General features: G+C 39.3%; 1 protein-coding gene across 3 annotated transcripts in view; it reads left to right on the top strand.

Moving 5' to 3' along the window:
* Positions 1–236: 236 nt before the first annotated feature.
* The window catches only part of WAPL (WAPL cohesin release factor), a 64928-nt gene continuing 43649 nt past the window's right edge, over positions 237–21515 (top strand). The window contains exons 1-3 of one of the 3 annotated variants that reach the window (XM_027698670.1): positions 237–314; positions 3481–4004; positions 16638–17684. In XM_027698670.1, coding sequence (XP_027554471.1) covers positions 3503–4004; positions 16638–17684 — 1549 coding nt within the window. In that variant the 5' untranslated portion in view covers positions 237–314; positions 3481–3502. Of the gene's footprint in view, positions 315–647; positions 981–3480; positions 4005–16637; positions 17685–21515 lie in introns of those variants that run through there. The other 2 variants (XM_027698668.1, XM_027698669.1) reach the window with 2 other exon arrangements.

Genomic DNA, 21515 nt, shown 5'->3' with positions numbered 1-21515 from the left:
CGGCGGCGCGGGCGGGCGGGGCGCGCGCCGTGACGGCAGGAAGGAGCGGGGGCAAATGGCGGAGAGATGGTCCCGGGGCCCGTCCCGAGCGCGGCGATAATCCCGGCGCGGAGGAAGCGCCGCCGGAGGAGGCGGCGCCGAGGGCCCTGACGCCCGCGACACCCCGCCGGGGTCCTGCTTTGCCGGAGCGGCGCAGGCGGCGCCCCGCCGGCCCAGCGCCTTTTCGCGGGCGGCGCTTGGGCGGCCCGAAGCCGCGGCCGGAGCCGCATCGGCCGGGCCCGCGCCCGGGACCTGCCGCCACCGCTGCTGCCGAGGTGGGTCCGAGCGGGGGCGGGCGAGGCCTGGGCGCTCCCCGCGGGCCGGAGCCGCGGCCCCCGCGCTGTCCTGACCGCGGGGCCGTGCGGGGCCGCCCCGGCCCGCGGGGAAGTTGCGGGGCGGGAGCGGGGTCGGGGGCGAGGCGCGGGCCGGGGCTGTGCCGGGCCCCCTGCCCCGGGCACTTGTGTAATGGGGCCGGCGGGGCGGCGGGGCGGGGAGCGGCCGGGCGGGAAGGGAAATGACATCAAGGAGCGGGGGGGGGGACCCGGTTCCGCTCGCACCCCCCCCCCGCCGGGGGGGGGGAGGGAGGGAGGAAAAAAGAAACTGTCACCGTGGGATTTCATCAGCTCCTTCTGCCTTCGTGCATTCAACCTATTTTTCGTTCCTTTGGTTATGTAAGAGGAGCGGTGTGGAGAGGAGCGATGAGGAGGGGCGGCTGATGGGCTTCCTGGGGAATTACCGGGTTTTTTTTTGTGTCCAGCTGGCCCTCCGAGTTAACGCTGGGAAATGCGGGACAACTGCGTGTCGAGTTTTTACGTGTATTTACTTTGCTTGCACTGCTCCAAATATTGCAGCACAATGCAGGCGAGGGTGGCAGGGACTGGAAACAGAGTGCAGTTGGCCAAGTTTTTTATTTCACTCTGACTGAAAAGCAAGATAAAATTGTAAGTAAATAATAAAAATCATGTTCTGTTGATGCTCTCATGTAAGGCGGCACCAATGTATTTACTTACCTTTAATCTTACTCGTCTTTTAACCTGTTTATATCATATTTAATGTTACTGTGGGTCTTGATATTTTGATTTAAAGCTTTTTATGAGACGATCTTAATTTCAAAATTTATAAATAGGAAAATGTGGCTCTGCTTTCTGAAAACTAAGCCCTCTTGACTACAGGAACCTTCTCTGTAATAATAACTGCAAACCACAAGTCAGAATTTAAATCTCTTGTTGTTTTTGCATGGGCTAGAAATGTAGTGTTGAAAATGCTTGTTTGAGTATTTTTTTTATAATCCTTGTATTTGGATATTGAAGGTTTAGGGGAGGAAAATGTGCTGATAATGAGTGATTTTTTTTTTTTCCTCTAAGAGTTGTATAGAAACTGACATAATAAACATTTCACTTTAGTTTCTGTAGCTCTAAAACGTAGCCTTCCTGGTCTAAAATATTTTGGTTGCTGTTATAAATATTTTCAAGCATCAGCAAAATAAAACTGATAATTTACATTTGTTTTGCTGTTTGTTTGCTAAAGTATACGTGGATAGAAAATAAAAAACTAGAGCTACCTAGAGGGGAGCAAAAAAAAAGAATTAAGTTTGGCAGCGATGTGTTTGGAGCAGCACAGAGCAGGCTGATGACACTGTGGGGAAAAAGAGGAGAGAGGGTTAAAGAGCACTGTGTAGTGGGAACAGCCAGAATCCATCTGCAGAGTGGGGTTTCCCAGCAGAACTCTGGTCAGTAGATATTCATGTGCCTTTGCCATCTCTCTGCTGAATCCCTGGGGGAGAAGAGCCTTTCCCAGTGGGGTTGTTCCTGTGTTCCTGTATCTCTTCTGCATTGCAACAGCGTCCACCTGGTAAACTTCTGGAGTTCAGATTTGATCCTTTTAGTTCACTTGACATTTTCTCCGTGGGTTTCCTCCCTGTGAATTGCTTGGTTCGTACAAGGAGTGGAGGTTGGCCTGGTCTGATAAAGGGAGACTATTATTAGTGAGACAGTTCAGCTGGAGTGAAGTGATAGAGGGACACTTCTGGAACCAGTCTGGCAATTTTGGCAGAAGCTGGACTGGCACTTCAGGTTGAGAAACTGAAGTGTTTGGGATGAAAACTGAAATATGGAAGAAAGACAGTATACCATAAATTCATTCAAATATATCACAAACAAGGAGAGTTATGTTGAACAAATAAATCATGTGATAAGTATACTAGCAATTATTTAAAAAGTTATTTTTCATATACTTTATATGAAGGTAGGTGTAACTTTTAAAGTTGTATTTCTTTGATTCTGTAGCATAAATAACTGCCTGCCTTTCCTAACAGACTTTTTTCTAGTATGGAGAGGAATTTCAGAGAGAAAGATGGACTTGATTAGATTCAGACCGACTATAAAGAACTGCAATTTCCTACCCAGGTTTGGGCCAAAAAGAGAGAAATACTGGTTTACAAAACAGATATGATGGTTTGGGGTTTATGTTGTCATTTGTCCAGTAGTTAAAGTATTTGTTTTGGGAAACAAAAACCTAGTGGTCTGTCTTTCTTCTTGAGTTAAACAAAAGTAGAAATAGAACACATGCAAGGAACTCTTAAATGTGTCCCTCTTTAATCTGTTCATACTTAAATGTGAGTTGCCTACAATTGTAACAGCCAGTAAACAGTAATGGTTTATGCTGGTCTGCTTGAGGTGGCCTCTGTGTTCCTAGAAATGGATTGAGAAGTGTCTCTGTTCCTGTCCCGTGGTCAGTCAGATTTACTCAGGGGGATTGCTGTGTACCAGTCCTGACCAGGACTGATGCAGGTGGCATCAACCACATCGTATTACTGAGTAATATACTTGCTCATTAAGTCTGAGCATTAGAGAAGAACATAGGGTGGAGTTGCTGTTGTTATTTCTGATTAATTAGTACTTAAAATATCTACAGCAGCTCAAAATATTCTGACAGTTTTTGTATTTAACTGCAAAGAGTCTTTTTTTAAGCCATGCTGTGCTGTTGGACTCTAGCAGGGAGCTAAGTGTTCAGATGTGGTGAAAATACTGTTTAGTTGTTTCATGATGTTTCATAATAGCAGTGCCTTCAATACTTGAAAATATAAAATAAGAGCAAAGCAGTACCAAAAATAATGTCTTCCTAGTAGCTTTCCATTGTTTTATAAATGTGCAAGCAACTGAATAGGAGTTGGACTCGATGATCCTGATGGGTCCCTTCCATCTCAGCATATTCCATGATTCTGTGAATTTTGAGTTACTTTAGTAGAAACTTAATGCAGAAACTTTTGGTATAATGACATTCACATGTGAATGGGTGAGTCTGAGAAAGAAGCAGAAGATGTATCAGTTGTTCATGTGAAATGTGCATGCCTGGTGCTTGTAGGCCCAATAAAGAGTGGAAATAACAGTTATTTGTGCTAAAAAGTTGGTGAATTGATGTTTCTTCTTTCTTTTCCAATAGAGAATATGAAACAGGAGCCAAAATGACATCCCGATTTGGAAAGACCTACAGCCGGAAAGGGGGAAACGGCAGTTCCAAGTTTGATGAAGTGTTTTCCAACAAACGGACCACCCTTAGTACAAAATGGGGAGAAACCACCTTCATGGCCAAATTAGGACAGAAGAGGCCCAGTGTCAAACCAGATATTTCCGAAGTTCCTAAAAGACCCAAAGTTGAAGATGAGGTAACAGAGGATCCATTTGGATTTGACAGTGATGAAGAATCTCTTCCTGTGTCTTCAAAGAATGTGGCACAGGCTAAAAGCTCCTCTCAGCTGGAACCCGGTGAAGCTGCTCAGTCTGAGGACTTCACTCCTCTACTTGAAGCTAACAGCAGAATTAATCAGCCAGACAGTGGAGAAAATGTTGCATCCAGCAAGTGCATACCTTTTGACAATACTGTTCCTCTCTTAAAAGAAAAGAGCACAAGCAAAAACATGGAAGATGGAGAATGCAAGGGCAGCAGTGCTAAACTTGCAGCTGCAGGTACGTTTGCTCAGCTGTCCAGATACTTCTGTTTTCCTCTGATTTTTGCTAATCTGCCTTTAGACTTTGTGTTTTCAGGGAATCGTTAAATGTTCTAATAAAATCGTGGGACAGTTAATTACAGAAAACTGTAGAGGATACACTAAAAACACTTGGAAGCATCCTGCATTTTACACATGGGTGTGAGATCCTTGGCACTCTAATCCTTGTGTCTGCAGATTGAGATACAGTGCTTTAGATTCAATGCAGTGTGTTAGACCACCTTGAATAAAAAGGAATCATCATCTTCCTTTTCTAAAATTGCTCAGTGCATTTGTGGGTTTTAAACTTGTGTTTTGAAGAGGGATGAGTTAGTGGTAATGGAAGGCTTTATAATTAAGCTTCTGGCTTTAATTTAGTGCAGGTATGTGCTTACTACCAGGCAGGTGCAGATACAAATTATAACATGTCTGATTTCATTATTTGGATGGAAAAAGTAGTTTTCTGAACTTCAGTTGCACAAAGGTTTTTTGTTTGGCTTTGTTTGTAATTAACACGTGTTTATCAACGTGTAGGTAAAAAGCTTCAGGCCTGTGAAACTGAATTCTGTCAGAATGTCTTTTAGGGGCTGTTTCTGGGCTCTTGAGTGTTCGTAAGGTACCTTAATGCTTCTGAGAGGGAATTCACAAGGCCCATGGAGCTGAACATCTCTGTGATTTTATTCAAGTCATTTTTGGAGGAGATCAAATGTTGTTATATCTCATGAGAGGCTTTTGTATAATGGGCTGATTAAACCACAGCTTCTATAATTGGGCAGAAGATCACATTAGCTGAACCTTGATGAAGATGACACCTACTGACTTGCTCTGGGTTATCAAAATCAGCTTTAATGAGAAGAACTTATATAACTCTAATTTCTCAGATATAGTTAACTTAACCCTGGGATCAGAAATTTGAGTGGACTTGTTCAGTTATAAGACAGTGGACAAGAAGATACCGAATAGTAGAAGATATGCATAGCTCAGTTATTTGCAATATAATTCTATTAGTGATCTAATTGAAGAAAACGCAAGAAATGTTGATTTGAACTGTAGTTTCACAGACACATTGGTGGGATGTGTAGTTGCCTTTTGATCTTGCTCTTATTTTTGCTGATAAAGTATTTCTTGTTTTCATATTGTTTTCAGCAGTTTATCTGTAAGTATGATTTATCTTCAGCCTGGAAATAAAATTTATGTTTTTTTTAAGTTTGAATATAGTTTTCATGAGTGATTGAATAAGTTCATCCACCAGTATGTACAAGGAGAAGAAATAGTAATGAGTTTCCTTGGTTGTTAATGAGCACATTGTAGCAGAACAGGTTTTACAGTGAAATGGTTTCCTTGCAGAAAAGCTTTGTTAGAACAGTATTTTTCAGGTTGGAAAAGAAAGTGAGAGAGCTGTGGGCAGAAAAAGTTAATAGAGCTCTGAAAATTCGTAGTGCTTGAGAGGCCAGGAGGAACAGACTTCAGCTGTTGCATTGGTGCTTCCTGGTTCCAGTCTTGTGGAAAATAATAAAATATGATATTTAGCACAGAAAAACTTTCTAATTTGATGCTTACTTAAATTTTAGAACTCTTTATAAAAAGACAATATTACATATACTATTAATATACAGCTCTAAATGGAAGGATGCTGATGAATCTTGGTGGATAAGGCCATCAGTGGCTGTTGAGTGTGGTGGTGGTGGTCTGGATGCAGAGAGGGAGACTCCTTAAACAACAGTTTACTGAAGGAATTCTCTTCCTGCATGCTGTTCGAAATATTTGTTAATCACTGCACTTCAACCAGTAGCCAAGGTGGATCTTGACCTGATGTTCCTGTTCTTTCAGAATGTATTAGATTCTGTTGACACCCAGACAAATGAAGATAAAAAGTCATTTCGTATCTTTCTTCAGAAATTTAAATCAACTGAGAATTAATCTTTGCAGAACATCCTGGGAGGGTCTTTGGTTTCCTTACCCTTATTTAAAGGCTGTAGTCTTGGTGATAGTGTTTCTTTTTGACAGTTAGTGTAAATGGAACTTGGATGGTTTAAGCTGCTATTATGCTTGTGTGTAAACTGATCCAAAACAAATAAAATTGCCTCTGAGGAGGTTGCTCAGAACACTGAGCAATTAGAGATAGTGGTATAGTCAGCCAGTGTAAATGTAGGTGCTTCAAAGGCTTCTTTGTTTTAGTGACTGCTAAGTCAGGTTTGCTGGGAAGGCCTTTCAGAACTGCGGAGTCAATGTGATTGATTTGGGGCAGGGTTCTGGAGGAGAAGGGAACCATGGGAAGTGTACAGGTATAGTGTATCTACTTCTACTGCTGACATGTCCTCACCCTCCCGGTAGTTATTTCCCCCTTCCTGGTGACTCTCGAACTCCACCAGGTTCAACCACATTTTTCCAAGCTCGACTATTCCTGAGGAGGAAAGAAATGGGGGTGGGGAAAGTGAGCAGGTAGAAGAATATTAATATTCCCAGTGTAAGAGACTGCAATGTGAGCTCAACCTTAACCCACATACAGCAGTGTATCTCTAGGTGTAGAAAACTAGGCTATGTTGGTACTGATATTCAAGAAAAGGCTTGTTGACTTGGTTAAAGTGCAGTTTGCTGGTCCTTGTCCTAATACTGACTGGACAGTGCGTGAGTGAAGGTCTCCTGACTTCCTGAGAGTGTGTGCCATCGTTGTATCTTAATGTACCTTAATTCTTAACCTGGGTGGAATAAGGTTTAGAATTAGTATTGAAAACTGTGCCTTAACATGGCCATGCACAAAGTGAGAGGTACAGTCAATCCTGCTCCAGTTCTGCCTCCATGTGCATTCCTTTGGACATTAAAATGAAGGTGATGCAATGTCAGTTAATTTTAACTAATGTTTGATATTAAAAAGCAGTTGGTTTTGGGGGTTTATTTTAGTAGTTGTGCAGCTGTGTAACAGTTGAGGATTTGTATCTTTTATTTAAAATGGTAGAACTTACTGGTCTCTTTTTTCTTTTTTTATAGCCTTCAGCTAGTGCTTGTAACAATCTTATTTTAAAGGCTTTGAGAAGCTCTTAATGTGTAAAGCTTCTCATAATCTTACCGTAATGTTGCTTGATCAAGACTTAATACTGTCTGAAGAATGTCCATGAGTAATCCTGTGTGTAACAGGTAATTTAGAGATGAGAGTTGAGGTAAATTTGAAACAACAAAAGACTGTTCAGTATTAATAATTACTGTTAGGTCATCTTTGTGAAGGCTGGAGGACTCGGTATCTAGAAAATAAATTGTGTCATTGGAAAAATACCACACTGGTAATTAATATCAAGCAAAAATGCAGCAACTTAGAAAGTGAGGTTTTAATGGGAGACCCTTACAGTAGGGTAAGGTGAAAACACGCAGAGAATACTTACTTGGATTTTTGAAACACTCTGGTGGGATTTTGTTTATTTTTTTAACTGTTAAACTTATTCTGTAAGGCATAAACCAGATAGTATTTCATGCTGTCTTCAGCTGCACACAAGCTTTAATATAAACACACTTATGGCCTTGCAGAGCAAATCACGAGGTCCTAGTTTTAAAAAACTTTTATAACTTTGCTCTTTTAGAATATTATATTAGCTCGTAGGTCAAAATTAATGTAGTACAATTTTTCAGATGAAAATTAAAGTCAAAGCTCGATGAATTTAAAAAGTTGGTGTGGCATTTCATAACGAGTGTAGGAATATGTTTCAGGTTAGATAACTACTTTGCCTACTCTGGCTGTTTCAGTTTAGGGAAATACTGGCATTGTTGTGTGAGGGTTTGCATTTTGACTCTCGATGTTGTGATCACCTGCTCTCTTTTGCTTTCGTGCACTGTGCTGAGCTCTGTAGCTCAAACTTTTGGAGGTTCTAGTCCGTGGGGTTGGTGCTGTTCATCAGAGAAGGCACTTGGGTCGGGAGATGTCTCTCATCTTTGCACACCTCGTGTTCCTGTTGATGGACTATGAAATAATATTCCTTTTTTACATTAATTCTGAGTGAAAATATTAGGCATTTAATTGTGCTTGTAATGAAAAGTTTTTTAATTGTGCATGGATTAAGGCTGGTGTGTTTTAAAGCCTGTGAGTTTCTTTCCTGAAAATGTGTTTTGCTTGCTGTGGAGAAATAGAAAATAGAATGGCTTAAAATGTCTCTCCAGACTACAGAACAGCATAGGAATAGTGTCCCTTTCTGCTGTGTTGTGATGCTAAGTACAGATTTTGTGGTTATTGTCTTGGCAGTGCCCTTTGAGGCTTTTTAAGATTAAAAGAACAAATTATTGCATGTAATGTATTTGTGATACTCGCTTTCTTTTTTTTCCTCCTAACATTTAGAGTAATAATGAAAATAGCTCTTCATCATCTTGTCATTTGTTGCTATGTACTGGTACTCAAACAGGTCTTTGTTCTGGCAGTAGTTTTGCTCTTGGTGCTTTAAGGAAGCATTTGCCTGTTGCCTGTATTTGATTCTTTTGTTTTTCCAGGTAGTTCTCAGTGCCCTCGTTTTTCACTTGGGGACTGTGCGGGCATTGGAATCAAATCAAAATGGCAGATGCAATCCTTCTTCAGAGCTTGTGCTCGTGTGCAGGAGCTCAACTGCTCCAAGGCCCAGGGTGCAGGATCCAGTTGTGTTGAGTTGCTGGATAAGCACGGAGAGAGCACAGAGCACTCTGCAGAAAATGGTTGCCCTTGGGAAGGAGATGGTTTAAGTCATCTGGTCTGTTCCCCACAGACTATCCTGATAGTACCTCGGTGACTGTGTGTGCAAAGCCTCTGCATCCTGATTATGTGGGTGGGGAGCCCTATCTTTAGAGTTAAGTTTCAACTTCTCAAATGCAGGTTTGTTACATAATTGCATTTGACAACGAGCTTGGGCAGGATATTGCTTTCAAATTGTTCCAGAGCTTCTATTTTGTGTTTAACGGTGACATGGACATTTAAGATAATAGTTAGGTCAGAGTAATATTAGCTTTCTTCCTCTGCAGAGTTGTTGAGTGCAAGTTATTTACTTCTTGAGGAAGAATTTCAGTTTAGTCATTTTTCTGTCCAAAAATGGAACAAAAAGTTGGGGAAAACTGAATGAGGTCTGAGCATTTGGCTGTCTTAGGAGACAGCTGGCAACAACCATGATTAAAAAGACCTGCAGCTGTCCTCTGGCTGGGTCAAAGCATTAAGAAACTGATAGGAGAGAGGGGGAAAAGTCTGCCAGAAAATATGTATGCCCATAGAATTTCAGTGTTAGGGGGGTCGTTTGGATGGTAGTAGTTATGATGGTTATGTAGATAGCTGGGTTTTATTCACAAGTCTTCTCTTCTTTAGTTGTTTTTTTGTTATGTTTTCCCTTTTTGAAGATATCCCTTTTCCCCTTACAGATAGAATTGTCGTGCTGTGTCAGTAGCCCAAGTTTAAACTGGTGTGATAATTGTTCTCAAATTTTTATTTTTTTTGTCTGATATTTCTTTGATGGTGGCTTGTTGGTTTTTTCCTGGGGTGTTTTTCAAAAGTCTGAAATGATTGAAATTCTGTCTAAATCCCAGTGTTTATACTGGTTTGCTAAAATAGCAAAACAGAAAAAAGACCTCAGCATTTAGGAAGGAATCTGATATCTGCAATGTATTTCTTCTAATGCGGGGAAAATCATACTATGGATGTCCATGTACAGAGCACATGAAACTTCCTTCCGCTCAATCTATACCTCCTCTTTCCCATACAGCAGTGAATTTTGCCTTACATACTTTTACAATCATTCTTTCTTTATGGACTTGTACAACGAACAGTTAGTTTTTAAAAGATTATACTTTTGACTGCTGCTTAACTTTGATGTTTAAAAAGTTGAAATAACTTTGCATTCAGAACGGTTGGTGCTTGTAGAAAACAAACCAACCCTGTTAACCTGCATACCTCTTAAGTGGGCCAAAGCTGCAGGAGAGCAGAAACCCTTTGGTAAGGAAGCCATTTTGGGTTCAAACTGCTGAGATTTTATTAACTGTATGGAAAATGTTCTTCATATTCAAACTTAGCTTATATTTTCTTTTAAGGAACTTCTCCTGTATTCAGTAAAGAGTTTCAACATATTTATGAGTACTGTCTGAATTCAGACTGACTTAGCCTAAGTATACATCTGTTTTGACAGTTATTAGCGCTGCTATGTTATAATAGACTTTATATTTTTCCATAGAGGCTCACCCTAGAAAAGTTGGTGAAAACAAGTGTTTTTGCCATGTACCAGCACGTTGTGTTGTCCGTGATACTTAGTAGTAGTTACCTGCCTGGATCAGCTTTCTCCTGCTGCTCTGAGCAACAGATGCCCTTGTGAGCTCCCAGTAGGAAGAACCTGTTTGGACTTTCCATCAGAGGTGAACACATGATACGGCTTGTTCAGGCTCTCACAACTCTTGTGCTCCAAGGTGTAGCAGCTCTTCTGACCATTGCATTTGATGTTGTGCAGTTTCTGTCTCTTCATGACCATTTTATTTTTAGATTTCTGAGACCAGATAGTCTTGCTTGAGGTGTCATAGAGTTCTTCAAAGCTTAATTCTTTGCTGAAGGACAAATGTCTTCTTTCTGTAGAAAGGGGTTTTAGCGTTGTTTACTCAAACTGCAGTTTGTCTGTTATTTGAGAGAGTTGGGGTCTTTGCAAGTTGGGGTGTGCATTGGTACTATACTGCATGATATGTTGGGTTTTTGTATAATATTGGTATCTGTAGAGTCACATTGTAATTTGTATTATGAATATGGTTAGATGCAGATGTGAAACAATGTTAAAGTGTTGTAGAAGAGTTTCAAGCAAGATTAGAGAGGATAATGAAGTAGTAATGATAGTTATTCCATCTGTGAAAGGCAAGCTGTAAGACCATAGGTGCAACTTGGACAAAAATACTTACCTGGGAAAACAAAAAGTTTCATTACTGTAAATATACCAGTGTGTCATCAGTCATGATAACAGAGTATACCAGTTTGAGCTGTCTAAAAAAATTCTCTGAGGAACCTGTGAAGTTGTCCAGGCAAAAAGGTAAGTAGTGTTAGTTTGACAAAACAGAGCAACTCTGACAAGCTGTGTCATAAGTCCTGGAAAAACACTTCAGGCTCCTGGGACCTCTTGTGCAACCTGTTAAGCTCCTGTCCTGTCCATAGTCCCCTGTCCTTGCCCTGTTACGTGCTTGTTTTATGGAATAAAATTGTGGGGGGAAAAAAAGGTAGTTCTTTTCACTCTGTCAGTTCCTGAAAGTTTTGCAATTTTTAGACCATCCACCATCTCAATATGTCTGTAATTATATGATGTATTTTATTATTACTGTGATCAAACTAAATGTTTTGTGGGTGGGGAGATATTCCTTCTTTTTCTCACGCAGTACAAAGAAGAAATAGTACTGTTTCCGAGGGCTATTTGGGAACACCTTTTCAGGCATTTTTTTCTTAAGGAAAACCTATTAAAAAAAGAGTGAGATGTGTTACAGGTAATTAAAGAAAAATGAAGTTGAAATGTGAGATATTTTAATGTCAGAATTGTCAGAGATGTCAAGCTGAAGCATGTAGGTGTCTCATCTCTAAAAAAAAATTAATTTCTCTTTTTTAAAAGGAGGTGTGGTTTTTTTAAAGTCTAGAATTGCATTCTTCATTTTGTACATTATCTTAAAACTGAAGGGGAAGGAGGTAGTACCACTGTGGCTACCTGTGGTAGTCACAAGGCATTTACTGTTTTTGTTGGAGGTATAGAATAGCATTTGTTCCATCTAATAAGTGAGTGCTTATATTAAGTATCTATTTTTTTAAAGAAGTTACATCCATCTAGTCTAATTAATACAGGTTTAGATGAATATTTTTCAAATGTTTAAAGGTTTATTACTGAAAAAGCAGTGGGATTTTGACAACTATATTACATTCCTGCTGTTTGAATGTTTTCATATATGTAAAGGAGCATAAAGTCTATTATCTTAAGTGAATCGAATGTCTTGCCTTGTCTGAACTTGAAATTTTGTCTCTAGTGGTCATTTTATAAAGGTTACTTAGAACAATAGTCATCATAATCACTTAAATATAGTTTTACAAGTTTGGTAATATGCATCTTTGTGTGTGTGAAAACATCTCGTATTTAGTGGGAAACAGTAGAAGTTTCACTTATTTGGTTTTTTTCTTTTAATTCATCAGCAATACTAAAGACATCTCTGTCTTGTTGAGTGACATCAACTAGAGCATAAAATAAAGCAAGAGGTATTGGAGTGTTTATCAGTTCATGTTCCATTTAGACCTGTCAGTCCTTTGGATTGGTTCTCTTATACTCTGGTAATTAAGTTTTAGAGATTTAAACAGAAAACAAATCATGATTACCACAGAACATTGTTATGGTTCCTGGGGATATTGTGCTTGTACCTGGGCAGGGTAGGGGGAAAGTTGTGTGCTGTCACTGAATTGAAATTACTTGGGAGACTCTGTTATTTGAGCCCCAGAAGAGCCTAATTGCAGTTAAAAATGGGAGGAGAAGTTATATGCCTCTCTTGGACACAGAACATCTAATAATTCGCCATTAGTTCATTTTTTCATATTCTTCCTACAGTCATGCTAGCTTCTGCTGTAATAGTTACTATTAGTAAATGCTGTAATTTTTAAAATCAAGGCTATTGGAATTGCTGTTATTGTACACCTTTGGGCAATTAACAAGTAATTTGCAGTAATTTCTAGTGTAGAAGCTTCAGTCTGACAGCTATTGACCCACTGATGAGATGAGAACAGTGGCTTGACAAAATATCCTTTGAGGAAGTATTCCTCTAAATGTCACTGCTTAGTTTGCCACTAATGCCTTATGATGATCCAGTTTTAAAGCCAAAGTTTCTACCTGGTGTGCACTAAACAGTTTAGTAGTTACATTTTCCATCAGCCTTGCTTATTATGGGAGATGGAAAAACCTCCCTGGTGCAGTTAGTAAGACTTGTGAAGTACTGTGTGTTTTTAAAATTTGGATGCCTCAAAATGAAGGGGGAGGTTAACTGCCACTTATTTGCTGTTTAAGAGTAACCTGGTCTGCTGTATTAAATTACTAACTGAAAGTGAAAAATGAGATGCAATACTTCGTTGGTACTTGTGGAGTCTTCTCAGACAACTCAGGATTCCAAGTTGCTCCTGCACATCCTCACATGGCTTATACAAAGGCAACAGGAGTCCTGCTGAGTACACAAAGATTTGTTACTGGTGTTTGCCTTTTCACATCATTCCTTGGGAGTGTAGAAAACCAAGCATCAATAAGGCCATTTGACTGGAATAGAATGGATTTGTTAGTTATTAGTCAACTGAGCTGACCTGAGAAAGTGATCTTACATTTACAGATGAAGAGAAACAAAGAATTCCAGGCTGGAAGAGCTTAGATGTATGGTGCTACTGCCTTAACCCAGTCTGATGAGATTTTATTCATCTTCAGGTGTACTAATGCCTTGAAGTGCCTCTGCATTTCTGGTGGTTTTCACAGAGCTGGTGGAGACTGGCACTGAGGAATTAACAGCTGGCTCAGGTTCCTTGGTTTTGTTTTTGGGTTGTTGGGAACAAGCATGAGAAGAAGGGCAGGTGGGTTGGGCAGGTGTGAAATTGGAGATGAGAATAGGAGCCACTCTGGGAAGAAAAATGTAACAACCTCAGTACTGCAAGTACAAAAAAAATTGAAGCGGAGAAAATAGATGGGAAGTGGGATTGTTCTTGTCATGATGCATCTCTGAACTGAGGCTTCAGTTTGTCCAAATGAGGCTGCTGCAATAAGAGTAGAATTTTTTTGTTCCCTTAATAGGTCACAGACGACTAGATGGGATTGTGTTGCTTGCCTTGTTGCTTTTCATACAAGTATTGGGCTAATTTTAGCACCTTTTAAATTGTTCTACAACAACTTGTAGAGTAGTTTTTGTGTGTATGTGACTACATTATCGAAATTAACAAAAATTCACTCTTAATGAAAAGATTATCTGTTTGACTTTATTATTACTGGGTGAAATATCTAATGTATCTTGGAAAAACTTTTTAAAATAAAAGCATCATATTAATTGATATAAATGTCATAAGAATCATCTTTCTTGCAATGGCCTAGTAGATGATGGCTTTAGCCCTTGGCTACTGACAGAGCAACTTCCTGGCAAGGGACTGCAGAAATAAAGTGGCTTCAGCTGCTAAACACTGTGTCAGAACTGATGAACGGACTGAAGAATTTAGGGAGTGTTTTAGATGAACTGATCTTAAGTGAAAGAGTTAAATATGCACTCCCTGAATATCTTTGCTTTTTGCAAGATAAAAAACCTGGAATTTTAAGAGAACATATGTGGAATTATGTATTGTAGAGTAATCATGATTTTTTGTGATCTGCTAGTAGCAGAGTGTTAAAAACCCAGTAGACTAAACTTTTTCAGAATAGTTGATTAGCGTTTCTTTGGAGGCAGATTCCTTGATAAATTTTTCCATTAATTTTTTATCAGTGCTACTGATGTGTATCAGCTTCTTCAGCCAGTTTTCCAGACTGGATGTGTTGATCATGTTTCCTGCTTGAGAGTACAGACTGTACCTGAGATCATAATGATTCAAGAGAAGACAATGTAAAATAAAACTTCAATTTTTTTTTCATCTCAGAACAGCTTCCTGAATTATTTGACCCTTGGGTTGTTGTAATGCACATACATACATGTATAGTCTATTCCTTTCCTGGGAAGATGAGATTTTATGCTCTTTTATGATCCTAGACTTTCTTAGGATGGGAAAACTATTCCTTTCTCACTGACACTTCTTCCTAACAATTCAGTATTGTTTAGTGAGCCAAGGCAGCCATATTTTAAATATACTTATTTTAGTGTTGCTTAGACATTATTAACTCAAGTAAATATGCACTCAGATATGGAACTGAAAGGTCTGAAAATTATTTTAATTGAATTTGCTGTTTTTCATGCATAAGTGTTGTGGTAGTCTTCAGCTGCACAATGACATTAAACAGATGGGGGAGAAGGTACACTGTCAAACTCACTCCTTGATTACAGAAATTCATTTTGGTTGGGCCTCTTGGATTATCACAAGGATCAGATTGAAATGGGAATAGTAAGATTTCTTGTATAACGTGTTGATACTGAAAAAGACTAACCAAGATTCCATCATTGAGATGACAGGGATAAGTTTCCTTGTTCTTTGAGAAATGTATATATTCTTTGAGAAATTCATATATTCTGTGAAGAGCTTTTTTTATTTCTAGCTGAGTATGTGTACTTCTGTGAGAGACCTCAGCTGGATTCCCAGGAAACTTAGATGCCATTTGTGAAATACTACTTGTCCTGGCTCCCTGAGGAATTTTGTCTGGGATTAAACCAATTTCCTGCAAAACTGGATTTGGTAGTCATTTCTTTTCCTAGAATTTTCAACTTGTACCCTAAAGTTCTTCCATGAACCATATTTGCAAGATGGCTTGTAGATGATGCCGTTTTAGTTTGAGAACAAATGAGCAAAAGTCCCTGGGCTGGTGCTGATGCTCACTTCCCTCATCAGGAGGGTTGGATAGGGCAGACACCTTGGTGCTGGTGTCTGGTGATACTGTCTCAGAAATATCCAAGAAATTCTTGTTTCTGGAAAATAACACACTTGTATTGTTTACTGTGTGTGTGAGGTCAACAGAGTACGGCAGATGCAGTCATCATGAAACTGTCACCAAATCCACTGAGCTTTTGTTGGGATTCAGGGAAAACAAAGGGAATGGTTTCCCTACCAGTTTAGGGGGACAACGGATGTTAGTAGCGGCATTACTGTTGTGTGGATGCTGGTTGGCTGGAAACAAAGTGTACACAAACTGACTTCTTACGGAGGAACTTGCTCTCTTGGACAGTGTAAGGTTGGAGAAGACTAATTTTTAGCAGCAGCTTTTCTTCAGAGAGGCAGAAATTCATTTTAAGACCCTGCATTTCAGAGTTTGTATGAATATGCAAATGTAGCTAAGTCATTGATTCATAGATGTTTTGTGTTTCTAATGACACCACCCATTTTTTTTCAAGTTCTACACAAAAGTTAAAAGCACTTTAAGTTCATCTGAAGCAAATCAGACACTAAAATCTATGTATTGTGAAAATTTCATTTGAAACACAAGTGTAGCTGAAATAATTTGTTGTAAATAAGGATTTTGGGGGAGTATGTTTACATAAAAATGAAATAAAACAGTCTTATAACCTGTGTACAGGGAGGAAATTATTTTCTTATAATGAAAAAATGCATTGTAGTTGTTCTTTAGCTCTAATTATTCCCTGTAAATCACTTGTGTGTGAAACATTGGTAATATTTTTTTTTGAAAATTTCACTGCAGACTATCCTTTTTTGTGTAGTTTGTCTAGGAAGATAAGTGGTTGTATTTAGGGTTTACTGCTGTCTTTTTCATGATGTGCATGTTCTCAAAGTGACACTTATTTTGAGGATTTATTTGCTAGAAATTATGAGAAGACTTTATAATAGTAAAAACTTTCAACTGGAGGACTTAAAAAGTATAAACCAGATGGATAAAGACCTTTTTAATTTTTTTTGTCATTGATCACTGAATATTTGTTGTTATATTGTGACTTTTTCAAAGTTGCCCACAAGTGACTATTTTTTGTAATTGCATTTTAGTAATAAGTTTATTTTTTCTTGTAGATAAAATCCAGAATTTGAATGAAGATAACGAGAACAGTCATTTTATCTATGGGAATGCTGAAGACAGTAACAAAAGCAATGCTGAGACTACAGACACTTCTGGATGCAACATCGAAGCCAAGGACTTGACTGATTCTTGGGACTCCCACATGGGGAAAAGAGCAGATTCTCCATCTGAAACATCTCAGACAAAGGGGCCATTAAGAACTCACTTGTACGAATGGGAGGATGAAAGCGAAGACACCAGAACTGGAGAGTATATATTAGCTTTTGACAATGAACATCTCTCAGAGATGAAGAGCAAGGATGAGGAGGGTGATAAAGAAGATAGTGAAAATCCAAAGGAAGCCATTAGTGAAGAACTTGTGCAAACTATTCCTAGGCCAAGCAACTGTAGGACATATTGTCGATCCAACAAAGCAAAACTGCAGGGGGCAACAAATTTTGACAAGCTGATGGATGGCACTAGTCAGTCTTTATCCAAAGCAAACAATGAGTCAAATAATGATGGTCTGAACCCAGGAAAAAAAGTTTCTTTGAGTAGTGGGACCAGTTTTAGAGGGACGGTGGGACGGACTAGAGACTACACTGTTCTACATCCATCTTGCTTGTCGGTTTGTAACGTTACTATCCAGGATACCATGGAGCGCATGGATGAATTCACCACGGCAGCCCCCACTGACCTGGGAGAAGCTGGACGCCTGAGGAAAAAAGCAGACATTGCCACCACAAAAACCACGACCAGGTTCCGACCCAGCAATACCAAATCCAAAAAGGATGTCAAATTAGAGTTCTTTGGGTTTGACGACCAAGACGAGGGAGGAGGAGATGAAGGCGCCTCTAGAAGTTCTGGGAGTTCCAATTACAAAATCAAGTACTTTGGGTTTGATGACTTAAGTGAAAGCGAGGATGAAGATGAAGAGTGGCAGGTAGCAGAAAGGAAGGCTAACAAAAAACGAAGTAGAACTGTACCATCTTCTTCACTACAGTCAGCCTCTGAGGGTAATGAAAACTGTTCCCAGGACAGCCAGCTCAGTACTAATGCAGGTAAGTAGAACTCTTCTGGAATACATATTTAACATTTAATTTTAATTGACTGTAATGTTTTGTTCTGTTTGCAGTATACCTAGGAGTTGGTTGAGCAATAGCGCTATTTGGAAATCTAACAGTTAATTCACTTATTTCTGCTATGGGCCTGTCTGATGTTTCATATCTGTCTTGAAGTTTGCTTTATACCCCTTGATCTCTTGCCAGAGGTAGTTTTTTTTTTTTTCTCTTTGAACAGAAGATTCTTACCTTACTGCTGTCTTGAGCGTACAGTGCCTATGCCTGGAAGGCAGATATCTTCCCACAAAAGCTCCACATCAACCCAGAATTATGGAGCTGAGTGTAGAAATTTAAGTAACTCTGAGGAGGTGTGAAATATCTCTTTGTGCTTTTGAATGTGTTTGTAGGCAGTTGGGACCTTTCTCGAGTTCCATCTTATCTGAGTATGCACAGCTCTGGAGAGGCTGTGGGGACCCATGGAGTGCCAGTCAGATAACTGGCTTTGGGAGAGCCTCTGCATATTCACGTGTTTCTGCTCCTGTTTTCAGTTTTTAGGTAACTCCCTGTTGTGCCCAGGCAGTGTGTGTGTGTATGTGTACTCATACATGAGTCAAACTGTGCACGTGGCATTTGCTGAGCAAGTTCTGGTGTTTGAGATCCTTTGAAAAATTAGACTTGCTTGGTGGTCAGTTGGGTCCTGAGTAATGACTCAGGTCAAGGTTGGGGTGTGTTGGTGAAGAACAAAATGAATATCTCTGGTGAAAGGTTGCTTTTGGCTTTTTTGTTTTGAAAAAGTCCTATGCCAAAGAATCATGCATGTTGGAGTAAGTATTTCAAAACACTGCGACTGTTCCATGAAACTTTTTGGGCCTCCATTTTGGAGCATGAAGCATAAGAATTTTTTCATCCATTCACTGAAGTGGTTACATTTTTAAGACTTTGGCAAGATGTGTTTCATTGTGATGGGGGGGGAATTCAAATCTAGCCTTGCAAGTGTTGGAGGGTTTTTCTCCTACAAATAGCTTCTGCTAATATAATCCAGAAATAAAATTTCATAGGGAAAAAATGTTCATTTCTCTGTTCTAATTATAGCTGTTTCTAAAACTAGAATTTTTTGTAAGCCTTTTAATCAAAGGTAAATGTCACTGCTAGGGTTTTTGTTAAATTTGAAAAGGAACAAATGGATACTGATGTTCTATGAAAAGACTGTGTTTTTAACAAAAAAGACCTTGAATTGTTTTCATAAATTTTACTTCTGATGAGACACATTCCAACCTCTTTGGAAAATGGGCTTAACTTACAGGGCCGCTTAAGAAATACTCTGAGTCCCTGTCTCTGATGAGTCTTTGTTCAGCCATTTATTCCATGGGAAAAAATTGCTTCTACAGTTAATGCAGTTGAGATGCTGACCCATCAAATAATCCTTTCAGCTGCTGTCCTCAGGAGTCTCAAAATATCTACAGTTTGCATTTAGCACTACATTTACCAAGCAGGCCTTTATACTCTGAGGTATCATAGATCATTTCTCTGAAATATTTTCCTAAGAGATTTCCATGGCACAGGTAGATGTAAATTTATGTTTTGTTAGTTCTTAGTACGCTTCTCCACTTCTCAGGTAAGAGCTACCTCTCATTGCCTCTGCTGAGAGGTGCTTCCCCTTTATTTTGCATCTCTTTTGCTCGTTTGATTCCTGTTTTGCACTTCTGTAGCCAGGTGGGATTTGATTTGCAGTTTTTCTTCTGAAATTTGAAAGGGTGATGTCCTGTAGTACAGATTTTAAAAACTGGGAGTCTGATGCTGCCCTAAAATGGGTAGGACTCCTTGATAATGTTCATGCTGTCTTCTCTCAGACCTTGGCAAATTTTGAGCATCATGATCACTCAGAACAACCATATTAAGGTCCTTAAATATAGTGATGCTGAGTCTGAGAATTCTGGACTTCCGGATCTAAGCCTGAAGGTGCAGTAAAAGTGACATTGCTCTGAGGTTATCGTCTTTACATACCGAAAAGAGGGACTTCTGTGTCCATGAAAAATGCCAGCTTTGACTCCAAGCCTCAGAAAAAGCCTTCAGAACATCTTGTACGATAAAACTTTCCTGAAATGCCAAACAGTTCTGAGAGTTGCTAATGCCACCTGAGTTCTGTATGTGTTGTTCTTTTTTTGTGCTAATGAACAAATGCACAGATAAAAAGGCAGTGTTCCTGTTCCAGGTTGACAGGTGAGATGCCAGATTGCCTCTCTGAATTTCATTCCCAGAAATTCTTGAGACTGATTTTAGTGTTCTGTGCATAGGGAGTGTTACACGGCATAATCAGTTTTGCAAGAAACTTGCTGCTTTCTCTGCTCTCTGTTCAGTCCTACTTTGCCATAATACTGATTTGGTGTATTTTTATGAAACATATTTCAGAATCTTAGTTGAAAATATCTTATTAAGATTTTGCAATAGAACAGGAAATGGACTATTCCTTCCAGTCTAGTAGTTCACAGTTGAGGGAAAGTAAGTTTAACAATACATATTTAAATGTTTCTACAAATGAAATTTAAGAAGGTACAAAGACTACAGGGACAATGTTGTTAGTGCAGGAAAAAATGCAAAATAGATAAATTCAATTTTGGTTAGACTGTCTTTCACTGAAACATATTTTCTGTTGCTCGCTTTACGATAGGCTTTCCTGCTGAAATGGTTAAAAATCTCCAAAAAAAAGCCAAACAAATAAAACCCCCAACTAAAAAAAAAAAAAGAAAAAAGAAAAAAAACTAGAGATTTTAAGTTTCTAGGTGCTGTTCATAAGCTTTTCTTTTTAATGAAAATACTTCATAACTTTATTAGCCTTAGATTTTTGCTGAAGCTTTGAGTTCTAGTTTAAGTTTATTTTTTCTTTTGCCCTTGGAACCTAAAATTGTCTCATTAGTCAGTGCAGCAGCCCAGTGAAGCAAAAGCCCCTTTGACTCGTGGGCTTCCCAGCTGTATTCTGCCAGAATGCCAGGGGCTAAAAGTACTGGTGAGACTTTCCTAGATCTGAAACACTCCCTGTCATCTCAGTAGCCAGAGCACGGGATGACTCCAGTGAAGAGGAGCTTTTAATACCAGAAGAAAATGCCTGACTTGGCTGTAGCAATCAATGGGGAGTTGTATCCAGGAGGAATCTGTATTGCAGCCTAGTCTTTTGCTTTGTAAATCAGTTCTGATATACAGCTTAACCCTTGTGTCATGCATTCATTTTTACTTTCAGTGATCAAGATGGGATTCCTATAATCCTTTTGGATAATATAACTTTGTATATCAGTACCTAGCACTGGGTTCATTTCTGGTGAGCCAACTTGCCCTATTCTTTTTTTTAATTCCTTTACATCTTCTCGAAAACCGAATCACCTTAATTGGGTAAATATTTTAAGCCAGTTAAAACTACTTCAAAGTCCTCAAAGGCAGAGAGTCCTGTTTGGACTTCAAAACCTTCTGCAGAATTACTCTGAGACACTAAAACAAAACTATGTTGTTGTTCCCCAGGAAATTTCCTGTGGTTGTTGCCTTCTAGTTGATCTTTGAACATCTTTCCAATTCTAGCCAAGACAGCCAAATTATCTCAAAGATTATAAATGCCTTGAAAATGATTGGATAGAGGAGCAAAGACCTTACATGCTCCCATATTGAGAAAATGGTCAATATGCCCAACTTCTCCATGAGGGGCAAAAAAAACCCATACAGGAGAGAGCTAGTGGAAAACAAGGGTCAGTGCTTACCAAACAATTAATGTGTTTGCCTCACTCAGTGAATGTTAATAAAACACTTCTCCTCCAAACCCTGTTTAGTTTAGATTTGAAAGTCTGC

This window comes from Neopelma chrysocephalum, unplaced genomic scaffold (assembly GCF_003984885.1).
Source record: "Neopelma chrysocephalum unplaced genomic scaffold, ASM398488v2 Primary Assembly neopelma1_131, whole genome shotgun sequence".
In the NCBI taxonomy this organism is placed as follows: Eukaryota; Metazoa; Chordata; class Aves; order Passeriformes; family Pipridae; genus Neopelma; species Neopelma chrysocephalum.
This window is presented reverse-complemented; position numbering and strand designations above follow the sequence as displayed.